Consider the following 12,388-nt stretch of genomic DNA (forward strand, 5'->3'; position numbering starts at 1 on the left):
AAGCGATTATGCCTGCCTACGCAACACTTTTTAATGAAAGACTATAACATTCTAAGGGATGTGCACGTCTAGTGATATCGCTCTCGTAATGTATTCAGTCAACCAACTGACGAGGACATTCTAGAAGGAGGTACAATCCTCTCCAACGCTGGTTTTAGCAAAAAAATGAAGAATGCAAATTACATTATGGTCCATTTACGCCGTCCTCTTAACACGAACATGGTTACCTGCCTGCTGCTACTCAGCTTTACAGCACCAACAGTTTCATTAAAAATCGTCGCACTACTTTCAGAGTCATATGCCTTGCCCATGCCCGCTGAGCAGCTTTGCCAGGATAGGCTCCACGAAGGGTAACTTGTCCGGTGCATGCTGTTTGTAAATTCGTAGCAATGCTTGCGAAGTGACCTCTGGCAGCTCAATTTGCGCGCGACTACGTGCATCCTGAAGCGCGACCTGCACCATGAATGTGGACATATTAAAGCAGAAGTTGTATAGTGCATGGCTTTGCGAGGCTCGTCGTACCTTGTCGGTTATGTGGGCGGAGCACGCTAACACGCCAAACAGAGCCCGTAAACTTCCGCCCGCCGTCAGCTCGATTGCCTTAGCGTAATAAGAGCGCGCCGTCCTACACGTCGGATTCAGCGCGCGTTAACAGACGGCATAGCTTGGACTGGTGATAACACTCACCTGGGCGCTGAGAGCCAAATACAGCAGCGTGCAGCGCAACATGCACACACCGTCACACATCGTATTGTGTTGCTCGGGTTATAGCATTTCCCAGCTTCCGCAGTAACCATAAGGGCAACATGGCGGACAGAAAATATGCTTGACCACGTGACCACACGTTAGAAGCTGCAACCGAAATTTTCTCGTGCTTTCGTGAACAAATGTTCCACCTCTTTCGCGTGTATTGTCCCACCTCTGGGCGGGGTCTCAACAAGCGGTTTTAGTCACAGGTAGGCGGTTAGAAAGGCCTTCAATCTCGCATGGCCACGTTTTTCTGGCACTGGCACACGCATCCCCGCTGTGCAACATGCAGCCTGACATGGTTAACATTTGTCAGGTCCACGCCGTGGCGATACACCCTTTCAAGCTGTGCTGAACTGAGCCCCATCGCCAATGCGGAACTCACTTGTAATTAGTGGGGCCGCCGGTGGTGTACAAGATGTCAGCGTATCGCACGTAGTAGCTGCTGTTGCCCGGCACGTGCATCAGTAACTCCTCGTAGCAGAAGGCCGCTTGACGGTAGTTCTGGACCTGCGGTGATATGCCATCAGCATAACTTGGACCGCAAATCGAATGAGATTACCGTGTATGGCTATCTTTAGCAGGGTTTGCGTGCCTGCGTGGCCCGGGCAGGAATGCCTGCACCCAGGGGAAGCATGATCCCGGAGGAACATGATGCGCTTGCACCCTGTAGCTCCTGACATTATGTAACTCCAGGGCTTCAATGTGAGAGCCGTCCGCAATGCCTTGGCGCAAGACAACCGCCCCCAAGTTCGCACCTCCAAGTACAATTCTGCAAGCTCCTCCCAGCCCTCCTTGTCGTTCGCGAACGTGTCCAGGTACTTGCGCAGTGCCTCTATCGCAGCGTTCACGTTGCCCCGACTTCGCTCCAGAGCCACCTGAAATCATTTAGATTATTATGAGGCACGGTGAAGGGTTCCTCCAAGGGTTTCAAAACTGACAGCCGAGAAAGGATGGGACGGAGAGCACGAGAAATAATTGATGCTTCACAGGGCCGGCATTTGTATCCTGCTTATGAGCCATGACGTGATTATTCATTATTATCCGAAGAGAGCTCCTAATCCTCAAGTGGCTGTTATCGGGGAGTGCGTGGCCCAACTGGTAGAGATCACCTTCACTTCGGGGCCATAGGAAGCAAATCCGGCTGCTACAGGGGCTTGTATGGCCCACAGTTCGCGTGGCTCATTGCGGGTCGCCATGGTGGATAGCAGACTGCGAATGTTGCCGTTTGTGCTGCCAACCTACCATGCGCTTCAAAATCATTTCGTTCGCTGGGTCCTGGCCCAGCAGATCGCGGTAAATTCCCTCAGCGTGAGTGTAGTCGCCAACAGCCTCGTAGTACATGCCCTGCGCCGTCGTCATGCAATTAGTTTAAACGAGCAGGATGGACCGTGTGGCGTCCGGTAAACGTCACAGCACTTTGGCTCCGTGCCAGTTGCCCACAGGTAAGGCAGAACATGTCAGGTCGTGACCGGCATCACTGAATCCCGTAAGTTCTCAACGCCTAACAGCTTATAATCTCTTAACCCAGCAAGCTCTCGAACTGCACGGAGTGAAACAACCGCCTCCGTACAAGGCAATCTGATACGGACCCCATGACTTGGCTTAAAACAACATTAGTATGCCGGAATACATCATCATCGAGGCGTTCTTGGCCGCACTACCAATCGAGAGCCCTGCCTTGGCCACGACTGCCCCTTGATGGATATGGTCAAGCCACTGGCCCCAGTTAGGAGTTTGGCCGCGGCCGTCCCGTTGTCCCGTGCCTGCCACCTTGCCTGAAGCCGCTTGGCTCGGACGCTCTCCGGGAAGCGGCGATTGATGGCCTGAATGACGGAGGCCGCAAACTGCAGAGCATGGCTATCCAGGGCCGCGAAGGCAACCTGCTCGTGGACCGTCCACACTGCGGTCGGGTAACAACAGCAAAGTGTTTGGTGATCCGGTCGCATCCACTGTAACCACGTGGTCCGTCCGTGAAAGGAGCGCAGGGACAGCTTCATCAAAGCCGTCGGAGCGAGTGACACATGGCTAGATCGGTACGCGGGGGAATGCGGCAGGCAGTGCATATGCTGCCATTATGGTACGATGAGGTATGGAACCGGCATGCAAACATCCCAGACAGTAAGTTATTTTCAGAGCTTGATAGGTCTTTGCCACGGATGCTTTCCCGCTGGCTAATGCATAACGCGAGGATCCTCCCTTTCGCAAAGTGATACAACAGTTAATAGTGCATACTGCCGTGCACCTCCGTGACTTACGTTCCTCCTCCGACAGGTGGCTCTTGAAGTGCCGCAAAAGTATATTGCCGTAACGTGCGACCGTTGGTGAGTCGCGTATGCGGAGATCGCGCATCTGCACCCAAGGGGGAAGTGGTTGCGGAGGTGTGGCTGCGCACCGCCCCTGCAGGACTTCACTCCCACAGTCCCCGAAAGCACTCCTCCATGGGATTAGGATGGGCATAATCTCACCAGCCGCAGGTACTTGATGAGCTTATCTGCGCTGGGAACCCCTTTGGCGCCCCGCAGCTGCCGCTCGATCTCCTCCAGCTCAATCTCCATTTGGTCTATTCTATGTTACCTTAAACGCAACTTGGCATTTTAGTGCAGCTGGCTTAGAGAAGCAATACAAGCAAGGCGTCGAGACCCTTAGCCAATGCACTGTGTAATTGGAAAAATCGTTGTGGTAGGGATTCGCTACAAGCACAGAGCTTACGAGCACACAAGTTCCAATCAATACAAACTAGATAAGGCATGGAACTTGTCACCGCAAGTAACTGCCTGGGCACGCTGTGGAGTATCGTACGACGTGCCCATTTTCACCTTCGCGAAATTATTAAATGTTTTATCCTGATTGTCGTGTGACCGGACTATTCATAAATTCTGGTGCATGTATGTGTCAATTTTGTTTGTTAGATCGACAAGCAAACTGACTCGGTTCCATGCCGCCACGCAAGAAACCTAAGAAGGAAGTTACCTCAGCCGGGGGGAAGGTATGTTATGATGGGGGTAGCCGATTTGGGCTGCAGCACCTGATGGCGTCGTTCTGGGCATGGACTACCATGTGACTGCACGCCGGCGCCACTCCAACAATCTGATAGTATTCACACCTAAATCAAATGGGTACCCATGAATTGTCGTGGTCAACAGCAGAGACGGCGCTAGCATTCGTGTTTTGTTGTTGCCTTTGCGTGAAACAGCCATGCCTGCTGCGATCACTCCGGTTTTTGGAAAACGACTGTCTCGCAATTCGGCAGGTGACGGCGCATTCCGAGTCACCGACATCGGCTAGTGTTGAGGAGGACGCCCGCCTAGTGTCGCCGAGGACGAGGAGCAGAAGTCAAAAGACCGAACCGACTGCCGCAGACAATGAGGCGCAGGGCAACGCAACAGACTCGAAGCGCAGAAACTCCCGCCGCAAATACGGGGGTGGCGGTACAACGTCGGCTGATATAGACATGGATGCCGCCACGGGTGTGCAACCATCAGGTATCCCAGCCAAAGGTCGTGGCCGCGGACCCAAATCCAGCGCAACGGATAGTGACATGATTATGGAGGCTGTTGTTAAGGTACGACACCTGCCCACGCACCTGGCAAGGACCGCTGCACCTGCCTGCTAGCCGACGGGCCCCACAACCGACCTGCTCTATTTCAGTTAAAGAACGAAACATGGAAGCCCATGCTTTGGCTTAGTATTTCTACGGATTCTCTCCGACCTGTGGCCACATGTATGCTTTCTGACGTGGCATGTCCGGCGCGGTGCTGCCAGGTCTTCTGCGTGCACACGGAGCCTAACTACTCACTGCCTTGGCAGCGGAAACGGCAGTACAGCAGCTCGTCCAGCGGCTTCTTGCTGCCGGGGCGTCGCATCCTCACCAACGCGCACTGCGTCGACCACTACACGCAGGTAAGGTGGTCGAGGCTTGGGAACTGGGTTCAGCATCCAAGCTCCCATGCTGCACCCTTGCCTGCGGGAGAGCTACGCACCCGCAGCGACCTCTCTCCTCCACAGGTTACTTTGCAGTGGCGGGCGAACAGCTGGTGCCTGCAGCTTGCCAGGGTGCTAGGCTTTACAGCTTTCGCAGGGATGCCAAAAGTGTTACCTGCGACACAACCTCTCACAACCTGGGGACGCGATGGCACGAATCGGCTGCCAGTGCAGTTATTCCATTTCAGCAACCCATTGGGATTGCTGCTTAACAAGTTATTCCTGTTGCTCTGTTGCACGCCGGGGATCCCAGGTGAAGGTAAAGCGGCGAGGCTCGGACGTGAAGCACGTTGCTTCGGTGCTGTCTGTGGGCACGGAGTGCGATATCGGTGAGTTTCTAAAGCCGGCGGGGAGGGGAAGGCAATGCCGCCTAGGTACCACGGCAAGGGACGGCAGGTTCTCGCGGGTATCCTGCTCAAAGCAGGCGCCAAGGTGCCTTTGCCGAACGGATGCGGATAGCGTTTATGCGATAGGCCATACGGCACCTGGGCTGATCGCCAGGCTTTCAGATGCAGTAGTTTGAACCACGACATAGGTTCGGTGCGACTCGCATCCGGCTGCTTGTGGAGGATGCGGAGGCCCGGGCATGCACTTGCGCTAGCGCATCGCTGCGCGCGGTACCGCCTAGATGCCCGGGCCGGTGGTGGCCACGTTGGTGACCAGGTTGCGGCGAGTACCCTCGGCGACTCCTCTAGGATGTGAATGGCGCGTGGGTTTTGCCTGTTATCTTCATCAGGTGTTTTCCTCCTTGACCTCCCTGAGTGCTCAATCCATCCACCGGTGTCTGTCCCTGGGGCCGGCCCACTCGCACGCACGCACACGGTTTCTTTGTTGTCACCCGAGGCCCCTTACTGCGGTATTCGTCCCAACGCCTACGGCGGTTCCTCCCCGCAGCCCTGCTCACCGTTGAGGACGACTCTTTCTGGGAGGGTGTGGAGCCGGTCGTCTTTGGGCAGCTGCCCCAGCTGCAGGACGCCGTGGTAGGTCCGCACACGATGAATTGGCTGTTAGGATTGCCCCAAATGTGTTGTATCTATCACATGATTCAGTAGCTGCACGCTTCCACGTCTTGTTCGTCGTGCTGTAAAGTCCATTTTGCCTGTTTTGTAGTTGTGCCAGGATTAATAGCGCTCCGGGGAATGTTGGCCTGCGTACTGCAACTTTATGCATCCGTGTCCTTATCCCCGCAGACCGTCGTTGGCTATCCCATCGGTGCGTCTGGTGCTGAGTCGAGCAGGGTAACGTTTCTTCTATGATGTGTGGGAAAGGGGGGCATATCTTCACCCGTGGCCGCTACTCGGCGAAACCCTGCCTTCCCCTATATTTTGGGCACCCTCATCTAGTCACACTAGTCAACTTCTCAGTGGATTCCTTAGGTTCCGCACCCACCATCAGCATCGGAATCTGCCGGATCGACGGCGGCCCAACTCCATTCCTGGTCGGCTCACAAGTCAACTTTATCCCAGGTCACCAACGTCCATCGTCTAGGGGCACTTTACCCTCCACCATCGCATGGACTTTCGACCCTGACAGGTCTCGATCCGGGATCTCCCGGGGGCAATGGGGCAACGGTCCCGGGTGTTGCAACTTACAAGATACCAGTACGGGTGTTGCATCAGGGTTTGAAGTGCCGTAGGTTGTTATGCGTAGTGTTACCTATCGAGCTAGGGACACACAACTCGGTGATCGTCCAACTCGGCGGGTGCTGTTGCAGGCGGAGACACGATGTCCGTCACCTCGGGCGTCGTGAGTCGCATTGAAGTGACGGCATACATGCACGGTTCATCCGAACTGCTGGGCATCCAGATTGATGCGGCGGTAGGTGGGCTTTTTCATATTCCTAGATTTGAACGTTAAATGGACCAGCTGTTTTTCTCGCAAGTCTGGTCCGTCTATCGTTCTGTCTGTTGCTTCTGTTGCCCTACTGCTTTCGCTATCCCGGGGGCAGACGTGTCATGGTCGTGCAATCCGTACCTGTGGGCCGACAGGCCGAACTTTCAGGCCCGCTTCCATTCTGAGATTTTCTACGGCTGTGTGTGTTTTCTGCAGATCAACTCCGGGAACAGCGGTGGGCCGGCTTTCAATGAGGCTGGCGAGTGTGTGGGCATAGCCTTCCAGTCCCTGAAGGTGAGCAGAGCGCGCGCCGGCCGGCCAGGTGCTACACCCTACCTACCTAGCTGTTTCCCTTCAGGCACACAGTTACCAGCACACATTGGACAATCACGTTTGCACATGGTCTTGGAAATATCCCGACGGGACGCATTACAGGTTTACCTGCGTACCACGCGCGTTTACTTTCGGAGTTTGTGCACCGGCACGTGTTGAGGACGTACGGGGCGTCTCCCATATTTGATGGCGTGGCCTGGTTGAACTGAGGCTGAACCGCGCTCGCTCATTCCGTGCAAATTCCCGCCAGCACGAGGACGCGGAAAATATTGGCTACATCATTCCAACACCAGTGATCGAGCACTTCCTCACGGATTATGCGCGCCACGGCCACTATACGGGCTTCCCTTGCCTTGGCGTGGAATGGCAGAAGCTAGAGAACCCCGACCTCCGCGCAGCACTCAAAATGCAGGTGCGCCTTTAAAAATGCGTGTTCCTGCAAGGTGTAGGAACCATCGATCGCTTTAGGGGTTTTTCTGCGGAAATGTTACATGACCAGTTTGACAGGGGGCGCTGGGCGTCCTTGATTGGCGTCTTAGGATACAAAAGTTAATTGTTGCCTCCGCACCTGGTTGTCATTGTCCCTGTGCCGGGACACTCTCCGCACCCTCTTCGCTGCGCAGCCGGGGCAGAAGGGCGTGCTCATCCGCCGTGTGGAGCCAACCTCCGCCGTGTCGGAAGTCCTGCACCAAAACGATGTCCTCATGTCCTTCGACGGCGTTAGCATCGCCAATGACGGCACCGTGCCGTTTCGGTCGGGCGAGCGGATCTCGTTCTCCTACCTGGTAGGGTAGGCGGGGTAGCTAATCAGACGCAAGCTCCTCTATCGGCATACGTGTGGCCCGCGATTTGTTATGCAGAAAGCAGCCGCGCATGCATACAGTGTAGACTTCCGCAGCCGTATACCTAACCTGTGAGCACGTCGATCTGTCGTTTGTCGCCAGGAAAGCGTCCCATGCACTGAAAAGGAAACAGCCTTTTGATTGTACACATGGATTGTCATGACGCGGGAAACAGCCCGCCTTCTACGTAGCCTGGGCTTCCTTTTCTTGCGTCATTCGTGCGATTCTTCCACCGCATGAGGGCAAGTGTGCATGCGGGTATTGGCGGGGTCCGCAGGTGAGCAACAAGTACACGGACGAGGAGGCGGAGCTGGTGGTGTTGCACGACGGCCAGCAGCGGACGGTCCGTGTCAACCTGCGTGCGCCCGTGCGGCTGGTGCCCTTTCACACGCGCGGCGCGCCGCCGTCGTACTTCATCGTGGCGGGTCTCGTCTTCACAACCGTCACGGTGCCGTATCTGCGCAGCGAGTGAGTCAGAGGAGGCTGTGAGCAAAGAATATGGACAGGCGCAGGGGAGTCGTGCCGGTGCTAGATTGGGAAGTTGCGCTGCTAGCAAACAGAACTGATCGCATAAGCTTTCTTTGTCCAATCCTCTCGCCACAGCAGTGTGTGGTGGCCCGCGCAAGTTTGAGAAACGTATTCGCCGTCTTTCTTTTCTATGCAAGTTTGCTGTCCCATTATCTGAGAGTACGCTGGGGCTCTTCCTCGCAGCTCGAATACGGCGGCTGACCATAGGTTACGATTAATACGCAATGTACGCGCAGGTACGGGAAAGAGTACGATTTTGACGCACCTGTCAAGCTCCTTGATAAGATGATGCACGGTATGGCGTCGCATATGGACGAGCAGGTGGGTTACTTGCACATGCTAAGGTTTTCATTCCTCGTTTAGCACTTCGTAAGCTAATGCAGTTTTGTTTATGTTGCTGGGCTCTGGAGGCAAACAGAGCACGAAGGGGCAAGTACTATGTCCCCAGGGGGCAGCGGTTTTGCCGCTGTTGTGATACTAATAGCCGAATCAAGGATGAAAAACACGTGTTATTGGAATGCCCAGCCTATAATGATATTCGTGCTGTAGAGGGATTCGATAATCAACAGCATGTTGGAGGCTATTAAATGGGAACCAGTACGTCTGGCGAGGATGTTGGAACGTATGTGGGCTCACCGAAACTCAGTTACCCCCTTTGGACGCTAGTCTGGGCTGATGTGCGGTGTTTCCTGTTCTCCGTGGCTTTTAGGTGTAAAGATATTGCCCTTGGGCCTTCGGCTCGTATGGGTAGTCTTACAGGTATGGGGTCACGAACCCCCCAACCATGTAACACGCACACACACACATATGCTTAACATCTACAAGGCGGCATTTGCATCCCCGCTCAAACCTTGTTCAATGCACTTCCTTAGACCGCACTGAAGCGGTAACGGCTGCATTTACGGCAGCCGGGACAACACCACGGGTCGTTATCCTGGCGTTGTGTATTGCAGCTGACAGATGCATATCAGTCAGCGTTGCAGCAAAGGTTATTTAAGTGTTGAAGCCCTGTCAGGTTAATAGGTGCCGTGGTGTTTGTGCTTCAGGTGGTCGTCCTCAGCCAAGTGCTGGCGTCGGAGATCAACACGGGCTATGATGACATCACGAACACCCAGGTAGGTTAGTTCGGGATCACGTTCTCAAGCAACTTGGCGTCGGTACGCATCAGTCCAGACCGCTTTAAATTCGTGGTGACCCACGTGGTGCGTCCCTTGAAACTTCCTTCCCTGCCCTGGCCCCTGTACAGGTTTTGGCGCTCAACAATAAGCGCATCAAGAACCTCGCTGACCTTGTGGCACGAGTGGATGAGTGCACGGAACCATACCTGTGCTTGGACCTCGAGTACAACCAGAAGGTAGGAAAGCTGTAAGGCAACTGATTCGGCGTGATACACGACAACACCCCTCTATCTGCGCAGGTGGTGTTGGAGATGGCGAAGGCTAAGGCGGCTACACCGGAGATACTGTCGGTGCACTGCATCAGCCAAGACAGGTCACCAGACCTCATGAAACCCCGACTACCTACTTGCTGTGAACCGGGCAAACCATCCAAGGGTAAAGCTACGAAATCGGGAAAGCGGTGACGTACTTGTCCCATTCAATATGGCATAACAAACGATGATTATGACGATACTGAAAGAGATGGGTCGTCTATGCAGTTGCAATTACAGTTACGGAGCGTGTACACCAACGTTCGTTTATCGAGTGTCTACTTTGACGGATCAGAACGTCGGTGATTGCTATGGAGCAAGATCGCGTAGAAAGCGGTAATGACGCAACGATGTGATCAACTAGAGCTTGGCATATCTGCGCGTGGCTACTGTGGAGGAAACAGAGTCTCATCGCACTAGATCAACATCAATGCAACCCACATGACTCTAGGATGACCTGCAATTGACAGGCTACTATACTATCATCATTCTGTTATGTACAGCGTTATGTACATAGCTCCTATATGGCACCTAGTTAATCGTTCAAATTAGGCTTAGATCTTGGTAGCGGCGGCAGCCTCCTCGGAAGCGGGGGAGGTGCCCAGGGCAACGATCAGGATAGCGTTCACGGTGGCGGTCATGATGGAGCCAGCAACCATGGTGCGTACGCGGTGCTTGATGGAGCCAGATGCGTCGTCAGTGATGGACTCCAGAGTCAGGAAGGTGTCCGTGGTCTGGATGTACAGCAGGGTGGCCTGTGGGTGGAAATATGGCAAGTAGGCGGTAAGGCACGACAGGTTAGGCGTGTGTCATTGCGCTACAGAATTGCGTTTGCATTATGGGATAACATGAACTACACTAGGAAGGCTGCCTGATAGGAGAGGCTGTGTCATGAATATCACAAGCACTTACGACTGCGAACAGGCCCAGCCAAGACAGGCGAGTCTTCGCAAGGGCGTTGCTAGCCAGGGAGGCGCCCAAGCCAACGATGAGGACGAACTCGAGGCAGATAATGAACCTGTCCGGATAGGCGCGTTCGCAAGCAGGTCGAAGTTCCACAGGGATAGTATCAGATAAGCGTCCTGGAGGTAGTCCTTCTAGAGTTAAGATGTGCAAGATAGACAGCAATGAGGACGAGATGTATCCATCTTGGGCGAAACTTACCAGTAGTAGCGGAAGAGCTTCATGCATGATAGCCCAGCAGACAGACCGTTGACGCCGCTCAGTATACCGGACCATCCAACAGCGCATTGTTGCTGAACAGATGCAATGCCAGCAAGGCTGACAGCCCTGTTCACATTTGACAACAAAATGACCTGTCAATCCCTGCGTATCACTTAGTCGACCACGCTAGAGCCATGGACAGCGCTCTCACCAAGTGCAGAACACAAGAGCCGTAAGGCCGAGGATAACGGAGTTTGCGGCCATTCCTGTTCATGATAAGCGGCAAAGGGTTGGGAATAAGCTCATTGTCAACCTTGCGTTCAGATTGTCCGTCCATGGTAAAAGGCAAAGGCGCGGAAACTGCAACCTTGAAGCAATGCGTAACATTTATTAAACATGAATTTCTGAAACAAATGTTGCAATTCTAAATCACGTCTTAGCAGTCCATGAGGCTTCCCACCTGGTGCTTGGTTGTTGTTGACCGGGGTCAAAGGTAGGTCGTTTTCCCTGTCAATAAGTCCCAGTCGTCAAGAATAGGAAAGACTGTATATCAGACACAACTTTTAGGAACGTTTTATACTGCTGGAAGGAAGCGGAGCAAGCTGAACTGCTAAGTTGAATTTTGGCCGTACAGATTTCGGAACCTGTTGAGAGCACAAAAACTACCGTACCTTGAAGAATACATGTAGCTATTTCCTAAGCGTGCCTGCATATAGCGGAAGTTAGAGGGGCAAAAGTTTTGGATGCGTGAGTCGCGTAATCACTAGACGACGTTGACGGCTTGTAGAGCATATGTGATCAAGTCAGCTATAGAGACCCTTCTAAGTCGGTTTAGCCGTAACAGTAGCGAATGATAGGTCTGAATGTGGACCTCCTCACAAATTGTTCTATGTTGTCGTCCCCATGCTGTCCCGTTATTTCAGAACTTGCAGCGCCACTGCATCTTTACCGGTGTGTTGTGTGCATTTGCATGGTAGCATCATGCCTCCTCTATCCTTACAACAGACGGCACAAGGCTAGGAGGACGTGCGCGTTCCGAGAGCTTCCAAATGCAGCACGCGACGTGTCATGGGTACAGCTGGAAAGTAGGATGGCAACGATGGCTGTGCACGGAAACGTTCTGTCCATCCAACTTGCGCACTTGCAGTGCCCATCCCCTTGGGCGGCTACGCAAATATTGCCCCAGGTAGCATGTGCTTGAATATGATATATTGCGTCTTTGGACGCCGCCGGCTTGCTATTATGCGAAGTTGTAATCTCCACGAACCAGCATGTCCTCCTCCTTCCCCTATTACTTCTGTCCACACCCTGTCATTGTTCTGGACTTTCCAAGCTGAAGCCGTGGAGCGCGGCATGGTACCGTATCTTGCCGAAAAAGTGATGGTCGATACCATATCCTTCTCCCCATCTTCTCGTCTCGTCCGGAAATGGACTTCTTATGAGAATTTTGTTTCCGCCGACTGACATTGATGCCAACCTTGGAGTTCCCGCACGTCGTGGCCACCCAGGGGACAAGTAATTGAGACAT

The 12,388-nt window shown here is 53.7% G+C and overlaps 3 protein-coding genes across 3 annotated transcripts; 1 reads left to right on the plus strand and 2 right to left on the minus strand.

Moving 5' to 3' along the window:
* Positions 1-236: 236 nt before the first annotated feature.
* VOLCADRAFT_73964 (uncharacterized protein) lies at positions 237-3,440 on the minus strand. Its single transcript, XM_002948833.1, has 8 exons — positions 3,216-3,440; positions 3,006-3,099; positions 2,526-2,650; positions 1,993-2,094; positions 1,506-1,625; positions 1,133-1,257; positions 523-625; positions 237-453 (listed from the first exon to the last, which is right to left on the minus strand). Exons 1-8 carry the CDS (start codon positions 3,303-3,305, stop codon positions 295-297), a joined length of 918 nt encoding a protein of 305 aa, XP_002948879.1. The 5' UTR covers positions 3,306-3,440; the 3' UTR covers positions 237-294.
* Positions 3,441-4,473: 1,033 nt separating this feature from the next.
* VOLCADRAFT_58517 (uncharacterized protein) lies at positions 4,474-9,849 on the plus strand (the record flags this gene model as incomplete). Its single annotated transcript, XM_002948699.1, has 13 exons — positions 4,474-4,650; positions 4,985-5,060; positions 5,626-5,711; positions 5,922-5,943; positions 6,446-6,549; positions 6,781-6,858; positions 7,148-7,309; positions 7,521-7,682; positions 8,017-8,207; positions 8,504-8,588; positions 9,314-9,382; positions 9,514-9,621; positions 9,685-9,849. The coding sequence occupies 13 exons, from the start codon at positions 4,474-4,476 to the stop codon at positions 9,847-9,849; spliced, it is 1,485 nt and encodes a 494-aa protein (XP_002948745.1).
* A 61-nt stretch (positions 9,850-9,910) lies between these two features.
* On the minus strand, positions 9,911-11,425 carry VOLCADRAFT_104076 (uncharacterized protein). Its single transcript, XM_002948834.1, has 5 exons — positions 11,321-11,425; positions 11,072-11,126; positions 10,861-10,986; positions 10,609-10,714; positions 9,911-10,451 (listed from the first exon to the last, which is right to left on the minus strand). The coding sequence occupies exons 2-5, from the start codon at positions 11,122-11,124 to the stop codon at positions 10,251-10,253; spliced, it is 486 nt and encodes a 161-aa protein (XP_002948880.1). The 5' UTR covers positions 11,125-11,126; positions 11,321-11,425; the 3' UTR covers positions 9,911-10,250.
* Between the last annotated feature and the right edge of the window lie 963 nt (positions 11,426-12,388).

The sequence above is a fragment of the Volvox carteri genome, assembly GCF_000143455.1.
Source record: "Volvox carteri f. nagariensis unplaced genomic scaffold VOLCAscaffold_11, whole genome shotgun sequence".
In the NCBI taxonomy this organism is placed as follows: Eukaryota; Viridiplantae; Chlorophyta; class Chlorophyceae; order Chlamydomonadales; family Volvocaceae; genus Volvox; species Volvox carteri.

Excerpts from the sequence above, each read along its gene's own strand:
- VOLCADRAFT_73964 (XM_002948833.1), bottom strand. The coding sequence starts at position 3,305 with ATGGAGATTGAGCTGGAGGAGATCGAGCGGCAGCTGCGGGGCGCCAAA. Across the intron at positions 3,100-3,215 it reads TCATCAAGTACCTGCGGCTG|ATGCGCGATCTCCGCATACG; the intron begins GTGAGATTATGC and ends CCTTGGGTGCAG. Across the intron at positions 2,651-3,005 it reads CCACCTGTCGGAGGAGGAAC|TGTGGACGGTCCACGAGCAG; the intron begins GTAAGTCACGGA and ends ACCCGACCGCAG.
- VOLCADRAFT_104076 (XM_002948834.1), bottom strand. The coding sequence starts at position 11,124 with ATGGCCGCAAACTCCGTTATCCTCGGCCTTACGGCTCTTGTGTTCTGC. Across the intron at positions 10,987-11,071 it reads GCTCTTGTGTTCTGCACTTG|GGCTGTCAGCCTTGCTGGCA; the intron begins GTGAGAGCGCTG and ends AAATGTGAACAG. Across the intron at positions 10,715-10,860 it reads AAGCTCTTCCGCTACTACTG|GTTCATTATCTGCCTCGAGT; the intron begins GTAAGTTTCGCC and ends CTATCCGGACAG.